We start from the raw sequence: 16,231 nt of genomic DNA on the forward strand, positions 1-16,231 counted from the left end.
TTAAGAGACTCTAACAGGCTCTGTGATTATTCTTATGGGGTCCCAGTGCCACAGTTCTTGTGCATAATGTAAAGTATACAGCGATATTTTAAATAAATTGAATTATCAACTAGGAACATGTTATATAAATTGGAGATCATCTAAAAACACAAAGATGGATATAAATGGAAATGTTGCATTTGTATATGTAATTAGATAATTTAGTTTTATATAATTAAGATTCACCTAATTCTGAATATTGCTTTATATTTTTAGAACCACAAGCTACATTTTTATATATCTAGCAAATATGTTGTTTGCAAAAATAGCATTTTTAAAGTATCACACAGCTGTATACAAGCATCTTTTGTTTTCTTTTCTAGTGTTTGTATTTATTGGATCCCCTTTTCATGAAAAGGTAAAGTAAATGCTAAAAAAAAAAAGGCATTACGCTAGAGATTTTACACACACTATAAAGACAGTTCAAAGTTGTGGTTCCCATAGCAACTGTAACTGTGCCACATTTCATATACATATTAAGGCATAAAGGTTAACACCTCTCTGTGGTAATACAAAATTCAGTTATGCACAAGGATGGCAGATTCACTGTTGCTTTGCATATTGTAATTTTGCATTGCTCGACTTGTATATCTTAACACTTCACACACAACTTAGTGATAGCATGGTCTTTCTCCTTCAAGAGCACATCTTTTCGTGCAGTGCAGTCAGGTTGGATCCCATTACACAGGATTTTGGAGACAATTTAAACCTTGTCTCATTTTATTCCCTGCCACTGATTCTATTTACTGCTTCCCAGGAACAGTACAAGATAGCCAGAAAACACTTACTTTGTAGATAATTTCTTTCTTATTTCTCAATAAAGTCTTCTCCAGATTGGGTCACTTCAAGCCCAAATTGGGTTTCCTTTTCTTTTTAACTAGCAGTAGGGCTCTTCGGCCCCTTGTACATGTTACATATATCATATAATGAATTGATTAGACTAGCCACAAGTGCAAAGTAATTATCACACAATTAACAGGTTAATCATGCAACAAATTTAGATCAGCCACATGTGCAAAGTAATTATCACATGATAAAAATGTCTAACTATAAAAAGAACCAACAGGCTATAAAGTTAATGCTTGAAAATATGTAACAACTGTACAGATGGCTTCTATCCATCTTTATTTTGGATGTGTGACAGGATCCTTTTTCTGCCACATTCTTGTGCCCCATCCCTCCTCCCCCCCGGCTTTTTTTTTCAGTCAGGACCATTGGCTAATATTCTCCAGTGTCTGGTGGGGACTGAAGGGAAACAACATGTAAGGGCATGAGAAAACAGTGAAAGATGCAGTGTCCTGACCTGGTCTTTCTGTTGCCTTTTTATGTAAATAAGTATATTGCTAGAGTCTGCCATTTATCCTTTCCTTTTTTCAATAATAAATAATTTGGAGGAAAAATACTGTTTTATAGAGCTAGTCAGGAAGCTTACTGTTGAGTATATTGGAGCATATTTCAGTCAGAGTATAGATTATGGTTGTAAAGTGTGCAAGTAATGGGGAAGTTTAATTACATTATTTTATATGAATAAAGCTCTTATTTCACTGCTGCACTTCTCAGTTAGGAAACGTGTTCTGAGAAAATGACTGAATAATAAATCAGGGAAGCATGGTACACAGAAGCCTCCAATGTGCCTTTTCACATATTTCTTTGTAATAACCAGGTATACTTTCTGTATATTCTTACTGAATTTTCAGTGTTGCTGCTTTGCTAATAGACCCCTGACCTTAGTGAATGTCTTCCCTTGGGCAAATCACTGTTAGAGTAGTAAAGCACTTTCTTTATGTTACAGTAAAAGAGGAACTAATTGTTTTCCTGTAAGGATTTATAGATAGTCTGTGGGTATCTTTGGTACAGGTTTTAAAGACCTGTTTAAACACATATTTTACTTGTTCCCACACACCACACTTTAAGTTTGATGAATGTATTATGTTAGACTATGCATATCCAGTGGGCCTTTGAATGATATCTGTATTAAGTTAAAGTTGTTTTATTATTTAGTACCCCATAATGTATATCGTATGTTTTCAGTTTAATGGATGTCAAATGCTTGATATTTTTTTTTTATAATAGCATAATATAATCCTATGATCATATGTTTTTGGTGGCATAGAATAACCAAATTTGATGCATAAGTTATTATTCCTTGATGGTTCACATGGATTCTACTCTTGGTGTAAATGCACTGCCTGCATGGGAGATTTGATTTTTGTGGTCATGGTGACACCTTGGATATTCTTGCATTACTCCTCTTTCCCCAGTTGTCTTTGTGCTATCTTTCTATGCATGGCAGGGCCTCTGCATTGTCCATCTGTGTTGTACTCTATACAGTCATTATTTAGAATTAGTTATTAGTACAATTAACTACTTGTTCATGCTTCATAATAATCATGCCTATTTAAACACTAGAAGGACAGGGACCATTTTTTGATTGCTATTCATTGAAACACTAGATTCTGCCCCACCCTTTCGTACAGGGGCACCAGCTATGTGACAGTCCCTGGTGTTCCCTGCTCTTTGTGATGCTTCATTGGACACTCCAGATGCCCTTTCATCTAGGAAAAGGGATGTGCTCCTGAATAATGTCCCATATATTACTACTTCTTTGAGAAGAATAAAAAGTGGTGGAGGCTTCATCTAAAAGTGTACATCCTGGTGTGCACTGTACGCAAGCATCCAAGGACACCAAAATGAGGATAACTACATCTCACTCTTCTGGTCGGTCCTTTTTAGGACTTAAAAGACCCTGACCCCAGCCCACCCTCCCTTGCACACAGATCCCAGGCACACGGCCCCCATGCTCTCCAAAAGTGTGTGCCCCCCCCGGCCACACCCCCCAGATGAACCGCTCATGGCTTTGTCCCGTGCCCCGCCCCAGCCATACAGTGCCTGCCCCAGCCCCACTTCCTGGATGAGCAGATCTTCCAAGACCAGGCAGGGCTGGGACCCAACCCCATATGAGTCTTGCCGCTGGGCTAAGCCACATCCTCCAAGCAGCAGGGCACATGTGGTGTCAGGCCCTGTCCCAGTGGGGTCTGGGACTATCTGCTTTACCAGGGGTGTGTGGAGGGGGCTCCTGCTGCTGGTTTCACTGAGGTGGAGGCCCAGGGGACATGTTCCCCTCCCCCCATCTCTGTGCAGGGTACAGGTGGCTGCTGCTGTGGGCTGCCCTTTGTGCTCCGAGCACAGGTAGGGGGCCATGGCCCCCCGGGGCCTCTGCCAGGGTGCACCCAGTGGCGGAAGGCCCCCTTCCCCACCCCACCCCCATTCCCCTGGATGAGCAGATTTTATGAGACCTGGCTGTGCTGGGGCTTGACCCCATATGAGTCCTGCTACTGGGCTGAGCCATGCCTCTACATGGCTAGCTGCAGCGGGCAGCAGCCACCTCCACTGCATTCAGAGATTGGGGGGGCACATGCCCCCAGGGCCTCCACTGGAGTGTGGGCACATGTGACATAGAAGGCCATCCACCGGAGTATGTACTGGTCCAGGGGCATGGGGGACCATCCTCCCCCATGCCCCTGGACCAGCCCCCAAGTTCCAATCCTTCCGCCACCTGGATAGGCTGAGGCCCCACTTGCCTTCCACTGCTCCTGGCTGTGCTGCACTCCATCCATCCCTCACCACGGTGGCCTCCATCTGGACCCTGCCCCTTCCCTCCCCTACAGACTGATCTGTTGGGCTGGGAGGGGGCGGGTGTGTGTGCATGCGCCCAGCCCAGGTTCAACCAAAAGAGACTCTGCAGTCAACCAGTCGATCACAATTGCTGGTTGGCAATCCCTGCTTTAGGACCAATGGGTCTTGCAAAATTCTTAGCAGGAGATATTTTATTCAGTTTGAATCTCTCCTTTATCCAGTACTCCTTTACAATTTTAGGGCTTCCCTCCAGGACCCAAAGACCTTGTTCTTAAAGAGCCTTTGCTGGTCCTGCTGGCCCCATAGCCTTCCCACAGTAACAGGGCAAGGGTTCCCTGTTATACTGACCCAGTAAATGGCATTCCTAATGTCTGAACAACTGTCTGGTCCAAGGATAATCACTCAGCAAGTAACTGGCTTGATTCAAGTGCTCTTAGAGATCTTCTGTCATTAATGGTCTAATTGTTCTTATGGTTAGAAATGTTTCCCTGTTATGAAACCTAAGTCTCTTGAATTCAGCAGTTACTGTTCATCTTACTCTGTGAGGATATTGGAAAAGAAATCATTCCTATTATAAGAGCCTCCTACATATTGGAAGATCTATTGTTTCTAGTCTCGAGCATGCGTGCTCTTCTGCATGCTCTCTACTAATTCTGAGAGGTTTTGTTGGCAGGTTTTACATATTTTCTCATGGCATGGCCTGGATCCATTTGGTCTGTTTTGGGCCATAGGAAGTTTGCTTCTGGTGATGAGGTTGGTGAGGTGTGTTCAGTGCTTGTTCAAAGATCTCTTTAAGAATTGGGCCTTCTTCTAGTACGGGTTGGAGTTGTTTGAGGATTTTCCGTATAGGTTCCGGGGGAGGGTGATGCGTCATAACCCTTGGTTTGCGATTCATAGGGGTTTTCCTTCCATACTCCAGTAGTTCTTCATGTGCTATCAGGGTTGGTCTTTCAAAGTGCAATCCATCTCCCTGGAGGAGTGACCTCCTTGAGTAAAAGCCCTTTTGAGATTTGTGAAGTGATGATCATGAGTGTTCTCAGTGCACATTCAGTGGTATGGGCATTCAGTGTTATTGTGGGGCTTGGCTGTATATTACAGAATAGATCCAGACCATGCAATGACAAGAAATGTAAAACCTGCCAACATATATCTCCACCACCCCCAGAATTACTACACCCCAAAAGAGAACCATCAACATTCCTAGATGTTACAGCTGCACCTCCAGAAATGTAATATCTCATCCAATGCACCAGATGACCTGATGGAAAATATGTAGGAGAAACCAAACAACAGCTGCATACCAGAATGAACGCATGCTGAAAATCTATCAAAGACAAGAATACCCAATTATCTGTGGGGGCACATTTCTCACAAGAAAATCATTCTTTCCCAGTAGCAACATGCAGGGGGTGCACTGGGATGCACGTGCACCCCCTGATGGCTGTGCTCACTGCTTAGGCGATAGGCAGGGAGAGCAGGCAGGAATGCCAGTACCACCCCCCGCCCCACAAGCGCTGGCCAGTCACGGCGCTTGCTGTGACTGCTTTCAGGAGGGGCTGTGGTGGTTTGCCAGCGCATGCTCCCAGAAGCAGCCACAGCCCCTCCTGGAAGGAGCTGTAGCAAACGCAGTGATCAGCTGTTGAGATTGCCCAGGGGGACGCACCCTCTCTGGGACTGGTCACAAGGGGGGGGTACATGCCCCCCTGACTAAGGCAGCACCAGTTGCCCATGCTTTTTCCAGTCTCTCAGTCCTAATCCTCAAGGGCTGTATACAGAGAGTCAAAAAGCCAAAGGCTGAATTGATTCAGTCTTTGCAGGTTAGTTTAAACTGCACAGATTGAATTGAAACAGAAGTGAACAGATCTTTACCTTTGGTTCATGACATGCAGCCACATGCCTGCAGTGGCTCAGGCCAGAAGTCGGGGGGTGCTAGAGCACAGCTCTCTGGCTGTGTTCACTTCCTCTTCATGTTGCCCCCAAGGTTTCTGGGATTTGCAGTCCAGAATTACAGTGGCAGGACTCTACAGGGTTGCTCATTACTTCCTCTTCATGCTTCCAGATGCCTGTGGAATTTGTAGTCCACAGTCACAGCCAGCAGTAAGTTTGAGCAGGGGAAGGGGTATTTAACAGCACTAGTGGGGTTTGCTGGGGGGGGGGCAGTCCCCCGCCCCATAGGCTGAGTTGCATCCCCAGCTGGGTTTGTTCCCCCTCCCCCAGCCTTTGTCAGGCAGCCCTCACTGTTCCAACTAAAGAGCAGAGGGGCTAGTCCAACCCTGCTCTCTAGAGCAAATAGCACAGTCCAGCCCAGCCCAAGGCTGGAAAGTATGCTGGGAACTGTGATTTAACTTGAACCAGGAAGGGGTCTGGGACAGAAGTTTTCATAAACTGGTTTGACCTAAATCAGTTAAGTCTGATGCTACATTCAGCCAGGTTTATTTTAAACCAGTTTCAGCCATTTTGAAACTGGCTCATGTGCACTGAGCTTCTGTTCTGTTACAGGTTTAAATCAGTTTCTGATCACTTAAACCAGTTTGTGTGTAAGTTCTGGCCTTGGCCAAAGAGAATTTACAAAACACTTTTCACAGATGAGGCAGTGAACTTCATTTCATCAACCTACTGAATACAAAAAATCATGGAATAAAAATAAACATTGGATTTATGACATGTTATAACTTGCCTAACATCTGACTCCTCAGGTAATCTCTCTACTAATTACCAGCTATATTCATTCTCTTCTCCACCCCCCAACTCCCCCCAAAACCTCTCTCACCCATTGACTATCTCAGTTTACATTTTCACTGACTGGATTTCTTGCATATGTGCACTGGTTTCTGGCTTCTTTATTGTTCCATCCGGGAAGAGTACAGGCTAAATGGAGATGCTTCCTCAGCCTGATGAAGGGTATTTGTATCTGAAATCTTGGAAAGAAGACTTTTTCCAGCTATTTGGGTTGGTCTAATAAAAGATATTGGATTTACCCTAAGAACCTTGTATGGCTATGTCCTTAGACCAACATGGCTACAACCTATATCTCTGTCTCGAGACCTTCAGCCTGGAGTACAAAATGTGGGGAGTATACTGGAACAGGGGTTATAATTTACAAATATCCCTCCTAGGAATTGATACTGCTGCATTCATCAGTGCTACTGGAACCAAGTGATGAATAGTTAGCTGCATCAAGTTTACAAATACTGCTATTCTTTCAGCACCACCATGGTAGCTGAGCCTCAGCTTCACTTCCGATCGCAGACAGTTCAGCATTGAAATGTTCTCTGGCAGCAGCAACATCATATTGAACCCCAGCACAGTCTCCCCACTACCTCCTGTGAAGCTGTTATCCATGGCAGTAGCTTGCCCCCACCTCCCCCCGGACAAGCAGGAGGAGCCGCCAGACAACTGAACAAGTGCCGGATGAGCCTTTCCTGCACAGGCTGGGCAGCAATTGCCCCAGCCCCACTTTTCCCTCACTGGGGGCCATGATCTGCACCCCTACACCCCTTCCTTCCCCCATCCCTTTCCATCACACCAGACTTACCAGCTGCATACAGCTCTCCAAGGTGCTGGGCTGGTATCAAAGGTTGTATTGGTATTGGCCATTATGTCTCCTTAAAAATCGGCTATAGGTATCGGCTCCAAAAATCTCTATTGGTGCACCCCTAAATTATATACCTGTCGAGAGTCCAGAACCATGGATTGCAGACTCTGTGTAGGGCAAATAAAATGGTTTTATTTCTGTCAATTCCTATGTACACCTGTATCTTGTTCTCCATTTACTTCAGTTTCAGGACTCTGCTTAAGGCTGCTGTGCCCTTACTGAGCCCAGTGTTAAACGCTTCTTATTTTAAATGTACAGTTGTAGTACTTAGTTGTAGTACTAGCAGGTCTGCAATGGACTAGCATCTCTCATTTTCAAGGCTTCATAGCAGCCCCAATGTGCCTGTTAGAAGCCATGAAAATGATGGGGAGATGACAGCTGTAAAACAAGCTCCCATCATTTTCACAGCTTCAAATAGCAGCCCTTTGACAGTTGCTTCCCATTTACTTCTCCTGGGATAGTCAGAGTATAGCTAATTACAAAGCAGATAGTTACAGTTACAATAGCTATGCAGTTAAGGAATCCAATTAATTTATTAAAGTAGACAGTGGAAGTGAAAGAAGTTATGCACTTAAGTGTTTCTGCAGTAACTCATAGGTAGATATTCAGAGTTTGTTACAATGCAAGCAATGGCAAGAAATCAACACAGTATTATACAGTTAAGTGAGCTATACATTTATCTGGCATGCATATACATCAAGTATACTGTACTGCTAAATAAAGTATTTCACTATGGTGGGAAGGAAAATTTTTGCCTCACTTCAAGAATGTTTGTACAGTATTCTGAATAAATCTGGCGCACTAAATAGCTCAATGTTTATAAACATTTTAACTTTTAAGGAGTTCAGATTAACATAATATCCAGTAACCCATTTTTTTTCTAGGTGGGTATGAGATGATAATTAACTTCCTATTAAATTATAATGCTGGGAAGTGTTTGAATAAAATTTTGAAAAATGACAGTACTATACAAAAGTGTTCTATTGAACAGGGTACTTTAGTGTGCCGCAGTTGTCAGACTACAGAGTTCCTCTGGAACATTTTTTTGACAAACTCAGAATTAATGTTTCTGAGGTGCTTTGAAAGTTTCTGGCAAAATCAGGTGCTGTTTTTAATACTTGACTGTTTAAAGTGATTTCCTTATTTATTCGTTCTACTTTAAAACTTCAGTCCATTTTCTTTTTAAGATGGTCCACCTGAAGCACTTATTACAAATGGAAGTGCCACTGCTATGACAACACTGAATGATGACTTGGATATCTTTGGCCCAATGATCTCCAATCCTCTGCCAGCAGCTGCTGGCACTTCTGCTCAGGTACACTTTAGAAATATGTATATGCACATTAACTTCTACCACAGTCTCATGTATTGTATTCATGAAACATGCTAGGTTAATATTCAGTGATTGCTATTGTCTGCCTTTTATAGATGTACATATAACAAGAAAAGTTTCTCCACATTTTTTTAAACCAGCGATATGCAATGAAGAGAGCCTTGCTTTGAAAAGTTTAGTCTTTCACCTGAGTGTCAAGGGGGAGCCAGTTGTCTGTTTTTGTACTGTGGACATCTGCGCAATAAAAAGTAGTAAAAAAACACCATCTATTTATATGTAGCCACTCAGCTGCTGTTTTATTTCAGCAGCTTGTGCTGCCTATAGAGCTACAGTGGATTTCATCTAGTGAGCTTGATGTGAAAATCCCTCTTTGCCAATCTGCTAAACTACTTAATTTCCCCTGTTTGGGGGGAAAATGGATACAATTTAAGTGGATGTTTTTCTCTTACTGTTAAATGTAGTACGTTCAAGTTGCTGTTTAAGGATACTTTTATTTTTAATATGGTTTTGTAATGTATTTTTTATTTTTTTCTATAAATACGTTTTTGCAAAGTTTTTAACTCTGTCCTGAGACCATTACTACATCAGCTGACATCAGGAAAAGGCAATTATCTGAAAGTGAGAGTGAATCTTTGGAAGCAGAAGGTAGCAGGGGGAGAACCGAGGCACCACCAGTTCTGTGCTGCACTGCTCTCTCCTGTACCTCCCACTCCCTTGTAACTTAGAGAGAAATCACATGATCTAAGAAGCATGGAGGAATTGGGATACTGAGACCATATTCTATATTTATGTGGGGAGCTTCTACCCCTCTTCAAAATGTTCAGTCATTTGATATACTGCCAAACATTTCCAAAGGAGAAACGTTGAGAAGGGGAAGAGTCATTAGCATTTAGCTCAGTGAACTTCAGTGTAATTCTGTGGAATGAAGGAAAAAGTACTTCTATAGATGTTTCTTTCTGTTGCGTATTGCAAGCTTGCTGCAAAAAATGGAAGCGTGGATGTTTTTCTAAGATAAAGTTTTAGTATACTTACATAATTGGACTCACTGGATAATCAAAATATAAGGTTGTCTGTACTAATTTACTCTACAACAGTTGCTTTTCTTCACCCTTTTTTCCAAGTTCCTTCTCAAAAATCAAGTCAAGGGAACCAACAGGATTCATTTGTTCAGGTGTAGAAATCTCTTTTTCTTAAACAGAGGAAGGCGAGAAAATGTGCCATGTAGCATTTCTGCATCCTTTGTTGATGGGACCTTGGGCCTCTGTTAGATCCCCAGTATTCACAGGAGACCAGTGACAAGTGTGGATGGCAAAATCACTACAACCTTCAGTAGAGTATCACTGAGGTGTGAATTAGTTTTCTAGAGCTACCACAATTTCAAATGACGTGAAAAAGCTGAGAAAAGCTACCTGGGTGTGATTCTGCCATTTAAGAGCTTTTTTAACATAGATCAGCAGACTGAAGTCAGAATGGATTAGTTTAGTTTATTAAGGATTCTGGCTGAAAACCATGCTCCTGAAAACAACATGAAAAACATACAACCATAATACTAATAAATTTAAGCAAAATAACAGAAATACAAGTATAATAAAATAGAATCAACCATTATAAAAACATTATTAGTATAAATATAGTAGTAAATCATATCATGAATCTATAAAAATGCTGTACATAGATCCACAATTGACACAGTAAAATCAGATATAGTGTTAAAATTTATCAATCATATCAACAGTAAAGGTTGTTCAACTCTAATAGCTTCAGCTGCACTAGCAAAAAATTGCAAGATGGTTTGCTGGAAAAGCCAGATTAGTTTCTCTCTGCTTGTTTGAAAAGTATATCAATTTCTGCAAGAACAGTGATAAATTGGTTCTCTTTATGTTGTTATATAAAAAACATTCTAAAGCATGATGAATAGTGTCTTCCAAAAATCCTAGACAAGCTGGGCAACATTTTTTAGCCCTTGGAATAGAAAGTCTACATCCAGCCAAAACAGCTGTAAGCATCTGGTTGCTCCTAAGTCTAGTCAAAGAAGATTGCCATTTATTGTTGAAATCTACTGTAAATAACTTTCTCCCCCAAATCTAATTTTCAAAGAGTATATAAAGGGGCAATACAAGTAGCCATAGCCACTGCAAAATCATTCTGTCTGGTAGTATCTCATAACCTCTGAAAAACCCAAACTTTTTCTGTGGGGGAGAAAGATCTTTCATTGTCTTTGACAGAATGGATTAAATTGCCAAGTGGACAGACTTTTTAAATTAACTTTTTGCTTGTGCTTCAGTTTTATGTTCTAAAGACGGGTACATTCTTGTTGGTTGGTATAATCATAAAAAAATGGAGACTTTAACTTACTAGAGGCCTTACATGTAGAAACTTTATTCCCTAAATAATTCACTTTTTGCCTGCAGTTTGTCAAGTAGTTACATTAGGATAGTAGCTAATTTAATTTAATTAAATCTACGAAGCCATGTAAACCATGTAAAGTTTATTTTAATTACACAAAAGAACCATAAATGTTTTGGAAACCAACTTTTCTTATCAAAATATGCTTCACATTTCCAACTGATTTAGTGAGTAAAAGGTCTAACTAGAGTTTGAATTCAACTTAATATTTCACAATAGCCTGGAACATTTTTTTAATGTGAAAGTGGAACGTGACTGGTACTTAAGAGGCTAAGATAACCCAGTCTCTTGACAATAAATAGTACCCATAAATTACTTGGGCAGCTCTTCAAACATGAAGTGATAGTTAATGAGTGTTTCTTTTTTTTCCCATGATGGATGTATAGTCATAAATGTTTATAATTTGATAACTGAGCCAGTGAGAGCTCTGGTAGAGAGCATCTGTCAAATAAATGTTGGAGACCAGCAATTTAGGCTTCGTGGAGGATCCTAACGAGATGCATAATTCTGCCTCTCGGGCCCCAGGCCAGATCTCAGATCCCAGTCTCTTGCATCCTGTAGCTTACCTCTTGGCTCCCTGTCAGGACTGGCTCTTATTTGACCTAGTGTGCCATAATTGTAAAGCATGGCCTCAAAAGTCATACATTTTACCCTTGGTTCATTCTTCATATATAGGGATCTGTTTAAGGCACGCCAAGGCAAAGGAAAAATCACAGACTACTCAGGTTGCCTGGCACCATTTTCATGGTCTTTTCTTGGTGAGCTCCCAGCTGATTGGCCAAGGGGCCCCAATGGCCCTGCCTCTTACCACTGAGTACTGGCCCTCACACAGCCCTACCCTTGCTGCTGATTGGTAGAGAAGACTACCTTGTCATGCAACCCCACCCCTCATTGCTGATTGGCAGAGAAGGGTGGGGCCCCATGAAAGGCAGCCCTCTCAGCCAATTAGTGGCTGAGGGAAAAGGGGGCAACTGCCATCTTAGCTGTTCCCCTTTGCCAGTGGCTTCTCTTCCCTGCCCCCCCTTGTTGGGGAGTCGTCATGTTATTTTCGTAAGGGGGGGTTTGGGTTCCAGTAATTCCATGCAAAATCATGGAAACTGCAGTTTTTCACAATATTGGTAGAAATCACTGTTTTCTTGCTATGTTCACAAAAATCGCAAAACCATAATTTGAGTAGCTAAGCACACAGCTTGGAGCTCAAATGATTTTATAGAGCTTCCTGACTTAATTATATCTGTTTTTAGTTTAGGGATTTGCAGCCAGTATGATGCAACACCCTGGAGTGCCTTGAGATGCTTTCAATCTCAAGGCACACAATATTAGCACTGTTAGGTGTGCAAACAGGATTTACGAGAGAAACCCAGAAATTTGTAATGGGAATCCCTAGTGTCAAAAACATTCAGACTTGTTATGGTCTTTCTGAGTTGTTTGCAATAGAAATGTTACTCTATTTTTTCTGTAAAAATAAATATATAAATAAGTGAAACCTAAGAGCTGGCATTTTTCCAAGGGGGTGACTTCAGTCTAAAAAAGGCTGAGAAGCTCTGAGTTAAATGGTTATAGAGATTGTAATCAAGTTGAAGTCTTCTTTCAATTTACTGCAAAAATGTTTTCACTTTAAACATGTTTGTTTTTAAAAAGAAAAAAGATCATTTAAACAACAAAACAACACACTCCAATCTAAACATTAAAAAAATCATTTTTAATGAACCCTGGCTGAAAGGCTGTGGTCAAAGAATAAGAAAATTTAGGCTGCATAAAAGATATTTGTATGCCTCATCAGCATCAGCTGCAAACATTTTACTGGATTCCTTATACTCATCAGCATGTTCCATGGTATCTGACATAGTTGTTTGCTGACATCTTTGTCTCCAGTTGCGGAAGATAGATGTATAATTAAATATCAGCCTTTGACCTAAAAATGTTAGGGCAGAAAACCAATAAGGGAACAAATGGTAAAATCTCTTGCAGAAGTAGCTTTCATATGTATGCTGTCTACAAGGTGAAATTCCATCAATGATGTTTATTCACTCAAAATGTAGTGATTTTAATTTATGCAAATTAAGCTGTATCTGTCTCACTCCTATGGTATTTTACCTGCTAATCATTTTATCTGCAGCATTAGTATCTGCATTAGTTCAACTTAACTCTTTAGCAGCTAGGGTATATATTCCTACACTGCACTACTTCACTGTTCTTCTAGATGTGTTGTGCATCTTTACTTGTAATGTACACTGGGATGCCTGCAGAAATTCTGGAGTTGATGCCAAACCTATGAACTCTCAGTTCTTCTGGCATCCATTAGTTTTGCCAGGAGCATTTTTGAATCATTGTGTTACATGGAGATATAGTGCTGAGGAACATGGTGACAACAGTCATTAATACAACAAGTGGTGCACTTTTACTTGTGCAGGTCAATGGATTTGGCTGCAGTTTCCTAAACTGTTGATGGCATGAAAATATGGCTAATTAAGGAAGAGCAGCAAGAGAATAAACTGTAGAGTTACTTCTGCAGAAATGTTTATCTGGAGCACCTTTACAAACTGAAACAGTGCTTATTTTACCAATTAGCAGTGACTCATTGAGGAAGGTGTAGTGATATAGAATCTAGGCTGTGCCAGTGCCCAAAAAGCAAATTTGTGATTTTCTGAAATCACATTCTAGGAACAGTTAATTTGTCATGTGTTGTGGAAATTCTGTGTACTATATTTGGTTATACCAAAGTAAATTGAAGGTGCAAAATCACTGTTCTGGATGGAAAATTTCCAACATGTACTCTTAGAAGGCAGTGTTCTGGATTGAAACATTCCATAATCATTTTACTCGCCAAGGGCTTCTGCCATCAGTAGACATAGAGAAAACCTTTCCAAATATAACTAGAGCATCATCACAAGTGTATATGTGTATGCTTATTGCAAGAAACACCATTATCATCCTTAAGAATGCTTACCAAAGTACTAACTGGCTTTCAGGACCAAGAAATTAGCGTTCACCCACTAATAAACGTCTGTAGCTCATTAGAGTTTTCTGAAGTGAGGGCAGGGGAGGTAATATTCAGAGCCCAGAAGACAACTAACCTTCCTGTAAGAACCACAATTTATTAAAACCGTGGAAAGAGGCTATCCTACACAGGATTTGCAGCACGTGAGAGTAACTCTGGATGCAGTCACAGATAAAGTTTTCATTTCCTATCTGAGAGAATAATTGGCTTCATTCACCAGTTTTAATTTGCACCCCATGCAGTCTGTAAGCTTCTTAGTGCAGCTCCAAGGCATAGTAATGTTGCTGATCTGGAAAAAGGTGAAACAGAAGCATTGGGAAGGATGAAGGTGAGAATCCTGTGTTTGGAGGTGGTAGAACATGGTGAGTGGGGCATTTGGTTGGTTGGTTTTCTCTCTTTGGGTCATGTAGTTGGGTCATAGGCTCCATCCAGAACACTAGGAAATACAAATTTAATTTTTTTGGCCTTGATAAGCAGAGTCTGGCTATGACCCTTGGGCTTGAAGCAATTGTTTGACTGCTTAATCAGTCCATGTTATTGAGATGCTCAAGCTCAGCAGGAAAGTATAAACACAGAAGTCAGCTATTTTTGTGGTAAGTTCAGCAGACAGAAAAATTTTGAAGGGGCTTGCTTATAAAGTACAGGTTGGCTGTGAAGGAAGAAAAGATTCTTGGATTGGAAGGACATCTGCAGCCACTAATGGAGCATGAGAAAAACTGAGGAGTTCTTAAGGTTTGGCGTTTTATAACTACGAGATGCAAGAAGATTATTGGTAGAGAAGTAGATAAAGTTGGGCAGTTTGGCAGAAGAGGGCTAGGAAGAATCCTGTGCAGATTAAAAATCATTTTGACAGTAGAAAACTGCAGACTGTTTCTTAGCTGGTTGAGTGGAACTCACAAATGTGTAAGATGTTTCTGGAAGGCTGCTCTGCCCAATTTATAAGAAGCTCCAACATGTCTTCAAAGAAATTAACTATCCAAGGAAGACAACTGTTCCTTCCTGGAGATTCTGTAATAATAAATATAGAAGAACCATACTTCAAGGAGCAGGTGGGATACAGGGTACAGTGCTGGATTTTGGTACGGACACAACATACTGCTATCTGGAAGCCGATAGACAAGGATTCCCATGGATATTGCTTGTATCTACACTAATAATGATGCTCCAGGATATCTTGAAGATAATAGAAGTCTAATAGGACCTCAGAAGGATGTTGAAGGTGTGAAATATGTCCAAGTGACTTTTCATAGTTCTTTTGTCATACTAGCGAAGGAAGACTGAAAACAAAATATTCTGGAAAAGTACTGCTGGCTGAATAAATAGTGTAGGGTTGAGGGTTTTGGTTTTGTGGAACATCGGTCTACAATCTACATGGAGCCTTTACATCTCAGTAGACGGAACCAGTCATCTTTAGGAGTGGGCTGACTGGAATGTCAGTGCGCACCTTGTAGCAAAACAGAAAGGTGAAAAGATGAAACTACTGAACACCCCTTGAGCACATCATGCAGTTGAGAACAAGCTAGCTAGAACACCAAAGGATATGATGAGAATATGTGTGTTGCTTATCAGTCAAAGCCAGAAGCATGGGAAATGAAAAGAGTTGTAATTGCCCACTTATAAGCATAAATTTCAAGTAGTTGGGCTTCCTGAAACCCAGTTATGATGATTTGCATGATTTTAAATGTTAAAATAAATTGTTTTTCTTCTGTAGGAAGAAATTGTCGAGCAAAAAGGGGAAGGAAATATCATTGACAGAAATGGTGTTGTTTGTTTCCTTTTTAACTGACAGCTCTGAAGAAAGTGATTTTTTTTTTTTTCAGTGACTAGGGATCAATAGATTAATAGATAAGCAGATTATTACCCCATTTGTTCAACTGGCTTCTTTCCCAAAAAAATCACACTGGAGAAGAGAACGACCAGCTTAATCATCTGCTTATGACTGGGGGGGGGCAGTAGGGTGGAAAGGAACTTTATCATGGGGGACTTTCAGAATATCACTTTCAGATTGTGGTGTTAGTACTAAAACATCCTTGCTTTTCCTAAATAACACTTAAAAAGTATAACATCCAACATAGGCAGAAACTGTCAAACCTTGTCTTGACAATAAAGAGAAATTCATGTTAGAACTTTAAAAATGAAGTGGTAGTTGAAGCACAGGTGACTGAGTTGCTTGAAGTCACCCCTGCCCCACGCATAGATCTGGGGGGCATGTCCCCCCTAG

The 16,231-nt window shown here is 41.0% G+C and overlaps 1 protein-coding gene and 1 long non-coding RNA gene across 3 annotated transcripts in view; one reads left to right on the forward strand and one right to left on the reverse strand.

The window, feature by feature from the left end:
* Positions 1–16,231, forward strand: part of SMAP1 (small ArfGAP 1) — a 206,674-nt gene that overhangs the window by 174,157 nt on the left and 16,286 nt on the right. For both annotated transcript variants that reach the window (XM_090034686.1, XM_090034692.1), the window contains one exon: positions 8,458–8,585. In XM_090034686.1, coding sequence (XP_089890812.1) covers positions 8,458–8,585 — 128 coding nt within the window. The remainder of the gene's footprint in view (positions 1–8,457; positions 8,586–16,231) is intronic.
* The window catches only part of LOC149872812 (uncharacterized), a 74,173-nt gene that overhangs the window by 45,660 nt on the left and 12,282 nt on the right, over positions 1–16,231 (reverse strand). The gene's annotated exons all lie outside the window — the stretch shown is intronic.

Source organism: Crocodylus siamensis, chromosome 1, assembly GCF_052110815.1.
Source record: "Crocodylus siamensis isolate JL-2025a chromosome 1, ASM5211081v1, whole genome shotgun sequence".
In the NCBI taxonomy this organism is placed as follows: domain Eukaryota; kingdom Metazoa; phylum Chordata; order Crocodylia; family Crocodylidae; genus Crocodylus; species Crocodylus siamensis.